Source organism: Fusarium oxysporum, chromosome 2 (assembly GCF_000149955.1).
Source record: "Fusarium oxysporum f. sp. lycopersici 4287 chromosome 2, whole genome shotgun sequence".
Taxonomy (NCBI): domain Eukaryota; kingdom Fungi; phylum Ascomycota; class Sordariomycetes; order Hypocreales; family Nectriaceae; genus Fusarium; species Fusarium oxysporum.
In genome coordinates, this window is record NC_030987.1 from 5,269,910 (window position 1) to 5,281,304 (window position 11,395).

Below are 11,395 nucleotides of genomic sequence, written 5' to 3' on the forward strand. Positions count from 1 at the left end.
CTGGCGCCAGTCTCTCGGTAGAGGTTGATCGAAGCGGGAGGGGAGCAATGTTCTAAAGGTTTAGGCTCGAATCCGGGAGGAGATAAGGCTGTAGATGATGTAGAGCTTTCGCGTCTGGATGGTACTGAGAGAATGTCGTTTATAGCTCCCCGATCACTCTTGTATGCACATTTGCATGCGCCGCCCTCTGAACAGGCGCATCGTTCTATACACAAAGAGGTGTTAATGGGCGCCACTTGCAGATAGTTGGGTAGGGTTAAGGGTAGGGTCGAACCTCTTCCGAATTGCTTCAACATGACCTGGTGCGATGTTGATGCGCATTTGCACTTCGTGTGAACAGATCGCGAGGCGCGCAGGGAGCGGCAGTGAGTGCATTGCGATATTGGGCGGCCCTTTCTACTGACCCGTAGAAGTGGGCGGTCTCATTACACGTCTTGACGTCAGCTACGGCAGCGTACAGTAGGTGGTTCTACCATCCAGATTAATTAAAGATGTCATACTCACCTGTATGCTGACATTGAGCAACACGATGGCCACGGATGCAGCTTTCGCAAGCGAATTTCTCTTCCTTGGAAATCATGGTGGATTGAAAACAAGGTTGTGATGGAAGAACGCTCTGGTAAATGCAAGCGACAGTTGGGGTATGGTATTCAAAGATAAAAGTGAAATGTAAAGATTTCAAATAACTTAAGGCCTGTAAAAAGACTAACGTATATGACATGGAAGCGGAACTTTATTAATCCGTGGACAGATACATGAGGAGGCGTCCGAGGCTGACCAACCCTTATTATTTCATCTCGTACAGCCGACGGTTTCATGCTACCCCGCCAACACAGTGATAAGATAAGCACGATTGGTGATTACCTAAGATGTCGCGAGGCTTAATTTTGGGCCAATCAACTTGGCTGTCCTGGAGGAAAGTTGTCCTGGATCAATGGCCCGTGCACATGGCCCGTCGACCCAATCCGATCGCCCGCTCGCGAACCCCACAGTGAATGTTCAGCCAGAACAGGCGGACTGTAGTATTAGGATCTAGTGAATAATGTGGCCAATTCTTGAATATCTCTAGTATATCAGAAGAAATATATTTTGGCCATACTTATTTATCCAAAGGTTCCAAGAGAAGCATCTTCTGATTTAGTTCTCTGGCCCCTTTTCAAGCGCAGGGGCTATATTGAAACGGCTTATCACTAAAATTCATGAGAATAGTTACTTAGTCGCCTGAAAATTCGATAATATGGAAAAGTTTATCCCTTTGAACGTTCTTTATAATTATTTCTGCCCTAGAACTAGTCTACTTCTGTAGTAGTCAAATAGTAAGTTAAAATCTTACCTAAAAGTTCCCTATTTAAGGTGAAGTAGATCTCACTTGCGGCCCAGTCGTATCTGCAGCTAATAGTATCAGCTACCTCTACCTTTGGAAGCCTGGTGACCCCGGCGCCGCTGATATAGAAATATAAGCCGCTAATGCTAATTATATACTTGTTCTTAGGGAGACTCCCCTTAAGGCCAAAGCATATCTTTCTATTTCTCTATAATCAGCTTTTATTTCACTTATTACTTAATACAATAGAAATATACAAGGAGCTCTAAAGCTATAAGATACTAAGTTTAAGATAGTAATTTAAGCATAGATAAATAGGATGATTTGCTATTAGTATAGTATTATCTGTGATTAAGTGATTTTAATTGCTAAATCCTAGATAATAGATTTATTAGTAAAATAAGTAGCTAAACCAAAGCAGGGGCCTAAGTACTAGGGAATTATAACTTTAAGTCTTCTAATTAAATTAGGTATTAGTAGTACTTAGGTAGCTTTTTAAAGTCCTATCTAGTCGGGGATAAAGCTATAATTCCAAAGTCTATAGCATCTCTTAGGCCATGTCCTTATTCTAGGAGTTTTATTATTTAGTCAGACTAGATATATAGCATATAAATATATAGATTTTATCTATGCTTATCTCAGTCTTAAGCATTACCGCCTTCCTGCAGTGCCTGGCCTAATATACTAAAATAGCTACTAATTATTACCTATTAAAGAGTCCTCGAAAGATTAGTTAAGGTTCATAGTTTAATAGAGTTAAACTTTAGGATCTTATAGAATAAATACTTATATCTAGCATATATAGCATATTTAAGCGCTGATATATATAGGCCATATTTAGAGTATCTAGTTACTCCACTCTTAATTAATATCTCCACTATACTAATGCTATTCTTAAGTATGGCTTTATGCAGCAGATTAGTTAATAGTCCTAACTTAAGATTCAGATCTACTACCTTATTTAGCAGTAGCTTTACTACTCTTAGGCTAGAGTTCTAAATAATAGTATAATATAGGGCACTCCTGCTATTTAGAATAAGAGCATTAATAACCGCCTCTGCGCCATGCCTAAGTAAGAGTTACACTATATCCTTGTTCTTAATATCACATTGCTTAACTGCAAGGTAGAGAACTATACTATATCGCCCTTTAGACTTATAAACATCACCACTATTCTAAAGTAAAACCTCTAAAATATTAAGTCTCCTTTTAGCTATAGCAGCTTAAATTACTATCCTAATATAGCTAACCGGCTAATACATATTAGCACCTTTTTCTATAAGAAATAGCATAATTTTAGGTAATCTATAGAGGATAGCCTAGTTAAAGGCAGAGCCTCCTACCTGATCCTTATTAGTAATTTTATTTACATCGGCTCCATTGTTAAGTAGAAATATAATTAGTTCCTTACCTTCTTTCTGCATAGCCCATATTAAAGCCATCTAGGCTCCAAATCTTATATTATTAATATTACTATTATACTTAATTAATATAGAAATAATTCCTTTTAATGCGCCACGAATAACTGCATTAATAATAGGAATAGTATAGCTATAGGGATCCCGAATGCAATAGAGGCCGTTAGTAATAAGCCAGGTTATAACAGTGTCTCATCCAATGATGAGAGCCTAGAGGAATGCCTTGCAAGGGTGATACTTACTGTAAAAAGGGACTTCCTTCTTCTTCTCGGAGTAACTTATCCAATTAGCAAATAAAGAGTTATCCCTCCAGTTAGAAAATTAACCCTCACTAAGAAATATAGTAATTTCAGAATCCAAGTCAGAGTCAGGGCCTGAACTTTTGGCATACTCCATCCATAGAACTAATGCATAATCATAGAATGCCGTTAAAGCATCAGATTTATAGCTCATAAGAGCCTTCAGGCAAAGCCGTGCCAGCCTGCAATAAGTATATTCCGCTTTAACAGGAAGTAGTGCTCCCTTATAAACTGTGCTAAGTAGTGTTTAAACGCTGTCTAGGAAAGATCGCAACTGGTCCTTACCCCGCAGCAGGAATAAATTATCTAATTGAGACTTGGCCCATTAGAAGCTAGATTGCATTTTAGCATAGGGTCTGTTTCGGCGATGGGTATGCTCGAATTCGACTTACAGGCCTCCAGAATGAAAGACAAGTTACGTAATTATAGCCTCTTTTAAAGAACAGTTATACATGGGAAAAGTCCCTTTCTGAACTTATTGCTCGATCTTCTTTGATATGTATATATAAATGCCGGCCTGGTTTATATCTTGGTTTAGTTCTACAGATGGAAAATTGCCAAATTCTGCTTTAATATTTGTTTCCCGGCGACTTATGATAATAAGCTTGAAAGTGTTTCCTGGTGATAGCATGAGCTTATGCAAGAGGGATATAAGTGCTGCCCTGTCTTGAGCTTTATTAAGTGCATCGATGAGGATCCAGACTTCCGAAAAATGTCTTAATGCCGCCGTAAGTAAAGCTTTCAGATCATCGAGTAACAGATCATCCACCTGGCTGTTAGGACGGCACTTTGCGCCAAACGCTCTAACCAAATCCTCAGCGACCTCTTTATTTTGCCTCGCCAGATATTTAAGCAGTCCGCCAAGGATTATGAGTATATTTCGTGACCTAGGATCTTAATAATTGCAATGGAAGTAAGTAAAGCCAGATGATTAAGGCTATTCCTTTCTTAGTTTATTAATAATAGAAGAGCTAAAATTTTATTAGTGCCTTCTTCGTGTTTAGTAACCGGCAATAAGTCTACTAACAATAGAACCGTTTTTCCAGAACCAGCTAAAAGGCCATTTGTATTAGCTAGTAGTTGCCTGTGCGCATAAAGTCTGCACTTACGTTTGCCATAAACCCAGAGGACCTTATTATTTCTATTAACTAACTTCTAGAGCACTTCGCCATTGGTAAACCACGTTGTGGTCTGGGGCTATTGCATAATGCTAGTATTTATATAGTGTTTCTTAATATCTACCAAGCATAGCAGCTCCAGGACCTATTTTAGTTATTTATCTAATATAATCAGTTAGAATCTATTTCTTAATATAGAAGTAGATCCAGAGGGATATACCTACCATATCGTCATTCTTCATTCTACTGGATAAACAATACAAAACCATAGCAAAGGTCATTTAGTAAGTATTTATATAACTAATCAGTACGCCAGTTCAGAGTTCTATAGTATCTATAGAGAATTACGAATTATTAATCGACAGCGCCAAAGTAAATACTCCTTTCTGCCTTTCTAACTCCTCCACGAGCTCCTTTGTTCCACGAGCTCCTTTGTCTTTTCTTTTTAAAATGGCCACTTTAGACGCCCAGTCAATTAGTTCACTATTTGCCCCTTGCTTAGCGATGGCTGGCTCTCGTGGCTATCTAACTCTTTAGAGACACACTCAAGTGTTTTCTTATAGTTCTCGAGTGCTCTATGCTTGCCGCATATTAAAGCTAGTGCTCTATTACTGGTGAGGTTTTTTGTCTTCGTTTACGCGTTATTCTCTGCTAATGCTTTCAACGCGGTGAGGAGACCAGTTGTGATTGTTAACTCTCGTAAAAAATTGGCTATGTCGTCTAGTGCGCCTTTGACGTCGGACCCATACTGATACGTCTTGTGGATAACGGTTCCAGCAAGGGCCAAGATGCCAGCAATACTGGCAGCGATCGACAGAGGGTCAGCCATAACATCTGCAAGGGACTAAATAGGTAATGGTGATTGATAGAGATAACGGCAATATAGACGCAATCAGAGATGCGCTAATAAGCATAAGGCGTAATGCTAAGCCACCACTTAAGCCTCCTTTAAACATTTAATAGTTAGTAATAATTAATTCTTTATTACCTTAACAGGAAGAGACTTAAACTTAATAGTGGCAATATGCAACAGCTGCAACTATAAGGCATAATTATTTCACTATAGCCGCTTGTTGAAGTATTAGGTAGGCAGCAAATTCAATTTTGCAAAGAACTCAGGCTATATAACAGGATTCAACTACTAGAAGCTACCCTAATTTGGCATGCATTGCGGACAAGGTCTAAAAATAACCATTATACACCGTTATGCATCGAGATATAGCTAATCAACGCGTTGATTCTAAACACGACCACGTACCTATACTGAAAGCAAGACACGGCATAAATCACTTAGAATAATCCCAACAAATTAAGTCACGCCCAATCATCCAGCGTGAGTCCCGACAAGGCATCTGTCACCGATAATCTGTGATCGACTTACCGCAAATCACGGCAAATTTATGCTAAGTTTTCAGCTCTGCCGAAAATGCGGGGATGATCGCTGTTTTTAATCAGCCTTGCGCCCCCCGATGGATCATCAACCTATCCAGTAACAAGACCATTGCAGATACTAGCACCACCCTAGTCTTAGTTTCTGATGACGTCTGCGAGGCGCTATACAATGCAATCCCTAGGGCGACCTATAACTCGATCCAACAGGGCTATGTCCTCAAAATCAATGTTAACTCTTGTCAATACGATTAACTTTTAACCACAACACTCAATCTAATGCTTAACTTTATAAACACTACTAAATAGACAATACCACTATATAAATTCATCTATAAACTCTGCTGACTCTCTATTTGTATTCTATACCAGTACTATCCGGTTTTTCCTTGTGGAGTCTATATATCGCCTAAACCCCTTTCTAAAACGCACTTACTACCCTTATTCTTAACTTATAGTAGTTTATTAAGGACTGACATAGTATTATAATAAAATATTAAGAAACGAAAGTTAAACAGATAGATAACAACTGAAATTAAAAGCAATATAGCCTACTAATCTAAGCCCCCTCTTCAAGCTAATACAAAGACCGACATAATCCCACGGAATAATAAGCCTATTAACAGAACTATCTGCCGTTCTGGTCCTGCACTATAAACCCAGATATGCCAAACTTATCAGGGATTATTCTAGCCGCATCCAGGAAAGTTAATAGCATAGGGGCTCTAGCTTACAGGTTATTTGCAGCCTATAATAACTTAAAGCTCTTGCTGTTTGCCAAGTTATACTTAAGTATTATATCAGTTAGCAGGTTTAGACTACTATACAGAGTATATAACTGCTTACTACTATCCTCCGGCATAAAGGTATACTTCTATACCTAGTTTATATACTTATTAGGTTCCTTTAAACACTTAGCAGTGCAGTTATAGGCAGTCTTAAAGCTATCCTTAAAGAAAAAGTATTACTCTATAATAATACCTGTTATATTAATACCCCGGTAATACCAGATATAGCCACTATTATAATTAGAAGCCTAAAGGTTAGGGAAGTAGTCTTTGGTAATCTTGCCCTTGCAGATTGCCTAGTCTAAGTAGCAGTTAAAGTCTAGGAAGATATTACTATCTAGGTTATTATAAGGAGTAGAGTTAAGGGGAATAGCTAAGGCGGCAGAGGCAAGGAGGGCAGAGATAGCAGTAGTAGTAAAATGCATTTTATTAAGAGGCTTAAGCTAATAAGTAAAGATAGATATAGTTAAGTTAATTTATTTTATTAAGTAAGTAATTAATAGTAGTAATACTAGTTAGAATTAGGACTCTTACTAAGACCTTAATAACTATTATATATACTTTTAAGTTAATAGATAAGTATAATTAAATTATTTTAATTTAAAGTATATTACTTATACCTTTAATAATAACTATAATAATTAAAGCCTAGAGACCTTATAATCTAATTATATAAGACCTATATAGCTATATCCTAGCCTATTAGAGGGCAAGAAGGATATTAAGAAGAGGCTTTAGCTATACTAGTTAAGCCAGGTTAATAAATAAGATATATACTTTATGCAGACTAGGCTCTTCTAGGAATAGCCTGTTAAGGCTTAACACTTTTGCAGCTTAACCCTGGTGTTAATAGCCTGATGGCTAGGCAGTATACCTTTTCTATATTTAATAAGGCTATAGTATTAATGTAATTTAGTATTAGAAACCCTAAAAATAGTAACTAAGGTTCTAGATCTTAAGCCATGGCGCCTTCTCATAACGGGGATTCAGATATATCCACATCAGCCTAGAATAATTGCATTACTATAAATTATTCTACTTAGAGTTTCAGAATAACAGGAATTTAAAGCACTAAAAGCCTTATTAGTAAGGCTAATCTAATCGCCTAGTATCTACTATGCCGCTTAGTGCAATATAGTTAATTTATCTATACTATAATATTTCTCTAACTTAACTGCTAGCCTTAGGGGGCTCTTTTTATACTCTATATAGAACTTTTATTTATGCTTATAGTTCTTTTAACAATCTTTCGCGCCTAGCTATCCCTATCTTAGGCATTAACATTAACTTTATATATATCTAAAAGCAGCTTAATAATAAACTTACATCCTCTCGCCGCGCCATATAAGGTGTAATACTGCAATCTATATAAATGCCGGGGCAATTTATATTCTGTTTTGCATCTCTGGCTTCCCTATATAATAAAGCAAGCCGTTATGCTAAACGGATTTTTCACGATTTCGAGGTTACTTCTTCTTTTTCTTTTCTTTTTTTTCTTCTTTTTTTTATTTGTTTTTTATTATTAGTTATAATCCTAAGAAACATAACTTAATTAACACCAAGATGACCCATTTGGGCTTCTTATTCGCTAAAGCGCTTTAGTATGGGCTGTGTAACCGATGCAAACCATTTGACCAACTAAGCTTAACAGCTGTTATATAGGATTCGGGCGAAAAATTGCACAGCTATTTTACCATTCTACATCCTGATTGCTTGGAGCCGACTCTTCTCGCACTTAACAATTCAGTAAAATTAGTGTCCAAAAGTCTGTGGACGGTGCCCCGCCAACGTGTAATCCACCAGATAAAATCAGACTGATCCTAATTACAACTTGGACAAAACTTAGACAAAACATGTCTTAAATGAATGGAATTTTGGCCACCTTATGCGCAAAGCGCAAAAGAAACCATGAATTCGATGACGTAGTTAAAGCTCTTATTATACAGGCTGTAGAGAGTGGGAAGTCATATCGAGCTGTCGCACAAGAGGCAAGATGTTCACCACAAACAATCTCAAATATTGTTCAACGCTGGAAAACTCTACAAACCCTGGATAAAAAACCAAGATCTGGACTTCGCTACGTGCACGGGCCAAATTCTGTGTAATTAGGCACATTACAGCGAGCCCTTGATACAGTAGAGTTAGGCTTGTGCGAAAAGGGGACGATTGGTGATGAGGAAAGGAGAGCACTTTTTATAAATAGTAGGAAGATCTATGTGGCAGCTGTCAGAAGTAAAGAAGCTACATAATAGAAAAGGATATTCGAGCGGCATGTCGAAATCTTTCTGCCGGTACAGTAACCGTTGCTCTCATCTTATATTTCAAGGAGAAGAGAGAGTCGTACTTCGAATCACATAGCGTTATCCGGGACACGCGACAACTGGCAATTGCGCCTACGCAAAAAATTGTTTCCAGTGGGGATATTAACATATACCCCATCCTGGTTTGCCGATGGGTATTGACGACCAGAGCCAAAGAAATTGCAGGGTGTGGTAGATCGGTGCTAGCGTCTCACCACTCCAAAATAAGATTTAATCGAGGTATTTATTGGAAGATCTTGGGCATTTTAATCTCTTTCTAACTCTCTAGTGTGGCGGCTTATGGTAAGACGGGATAATAGAAAGCCGTCTTCTGATGATCTGGATCTGAATTTTCTGAGAATAGGGCGAGTGGTCGGGAGGGGATAGGGAGCTTAAGATAGCTATAAAATGCTACTAAATGCCCAAGAACGCAGGAATGAAAAGCACCTATTCACTGTCAGTAAATAAGGACCTTCAATCACACTCTCAAATAAACCCCAATCACTACCTCAGGATGAGACTCTTTTCAACCCTTATGATCTTGGCCATAATTGGTCTTGCACAAGCCTGGTCTATCAACTTCTTTGCCGAAAAAGGCGACAAAATGAAACGAGTTAGTGCCAATGGAACCAAGAGAGGCAACTGCATCAACCTTCGCTCGGATTACGACTGGGTTACAACTTCCATCACCTTTTATCCTCAGACGCCTGCTTGGCCGGACCCAAATGGATACACAGCATACAGCAAGGCCAACTGCAAGGGCACGGCATACTATGGAGTAGAGGGACAGCAGAACCCAAAGAGGAGGTTCAGGAGTTATAGGGTGAAATAAATCCTGGCACTTGTACTAGAGAGCTGATACTAGGCTATCCTATCAGTTTGTATGTGGACACCTACCTTTAACATTTGAAGGTAAAGATTTGGAGCTAAGGGTGGATAGTAGTCAAAGACAACTTGAGGGATTTAACATGTTAAGACATCGTACTTTCTCACACTTATCAACATCATATTTTGACCGACTCGAACTAGACTAAATGTGATTTAAAACTCATTAATACTGGATCAAAGCATATAATAAGACCTCCAGACTCACCTTATTTATATTTCTACAAGTAATTTCTGCTCGTTGTTTGTATATTCATCTTTCAAATTGTTGACCTCGTCGTCGACCTCGAGTATTACTAGTCACTCAGATTCTAGTGGATATATGGGGTCCCCATAAGGCACATGACGACGCAATCGCATAATCTGAGTCTCGCCTGGTCCTCTGCCTGAGAATCCCGCCTGATTCATATCCTGTTAATTGCACTGCCTGCGTACTTAAGAATCACCCCCAATTCATATCCTGCTATTCTTACCTCCTACTCTATTGTATACTGGATTTAATATGGAGAGACCAACAAAGCGTGGATGACCACGCAAATATGCAACAGCCAAGGGAAAAGCGATAGCAGATTATTAACACCAGCAGAACAAGCAGCAGGAAGCAGCTAGAGATAAGGGCTTACCCTATAGCAATTTCCATAACTTGCACTATCCTATCCAGCCTTCCTTTGTCATCACACTTTCTTGGCATACAAGTGTTAAGAAAGTGGCCCTGTCTACACCAAGATCCTTAACAAGCGCACAACAAACGACCCAACCTGCGCTTCGCGCAGGCGCAAGCCGCGGCGATGGCCTCGTCTATGACAAGCCCGCCCGCTGTCTCGAATCGCTTTGATCTTGGGATCCACACTCCCGACAATCTAAACCGAGAAGCCCGTGCAGCTCTCCTGCAAAACAGCCCTGCAATCGTCAACGGTCCCGTTAGTGTTTCACCGGGACTCGGGCGGACGGCGCAGACACCGTCCTCACCACTCAACACCGCCACCACTGCTGCAGCTACGGAAGGAGCTGAGCGTGCCAACCCCACATCGATCTTTGATCAGCCAATCTCTATTATCACATCGGCCAATGACCTCGCCTGCGAGCGCGTGGAAGAGTATAACGCCAAGCTGATGGTTTTCCAGGCCTTCTGCGCCAAGTTTGAAGAAGCCGCTCAGCAATTCACCGCCGGACCGCAGCGACGTTTCGCTCGGCAATTCGCCAACAGCTTCCTCAGCATTTGGAAACAAGAGCTTTCCGGCGATGCACCAGCTTCTAAGCCTACCTACAGCAGCGTCGCCGCCTCGCTCCCCACTGACCGCGCCCGCCTAACTCCCCAACATCAACAACAACACCGACAACACCGACAATCTGACCCACTTCATCGCCAAGGGCAACAATCGACCATCGCTCCACCCCGACAAGACCTCCGTGTCTTCATCCGTCTAGAAGCCGGAGCTCCGGCCAGGACCTATAGTGGCTATGCAATCCGGACCCTGATCCGGGAAAAACTCGGCGCCGTCTCAGACAAGGTTCGGCAGGTGTTCGAAGTCCGATCAGGATGGGCCATCCTGGCTGCTGACCTCGAAACGCGCGACTTTCTCGTAGAGAAGCGGGCCGAGTGGGCGGCTGAGCTGGGAGCTGTTCATGACCGACAGAAGAACGGATAGGGCATCTGGGTATTTAAACAAGAGATTGATACCTTTTGCCTGAATAAATAGTTCTAGATTAAGAAAGTCTTGTGATCTCGGTTGGCATACTGCTGCGTTAACGTGGTCTATAGTTGCTGCTAACCTTGCGGATACTTAGAGTTGGACATCTGATTTAGGCCCTCGAAGTTAGAGTGTCTCAAGCGGACGCTTCTCTCTCTTAGTAGTTCGGCAAGAAGCTAATAC

At 40.3% G+C, this 11,395-nt stretch overlaps 1 protein-coding gene across 1 annotated transcript; it reads left to right on the forward strand.

Moving 5' to 3' along the window:
- Nucleotides 1–9,150: 9,150 nt before the first annotated feature.
- FOXG_15922 (uncharacterized protein) lies at nucleotides 9,151–9,468 on the forward strand (the record flags this gene model as incomplete). Its single annotated transcript, XM_018396021.1, has 1 exon — nucleotides 9,151–9,468. One exon carries the CDS (start codon nucleotides 9,151–9,153, stop codon nucleotides 9,466–9,468), a length of 318 nt encoding a protein of 105 aa, XP_018256561.1.
- Between the last annotated feature and the right edge of the window lie 1,927 nt (nucleotides 9,469–11,395).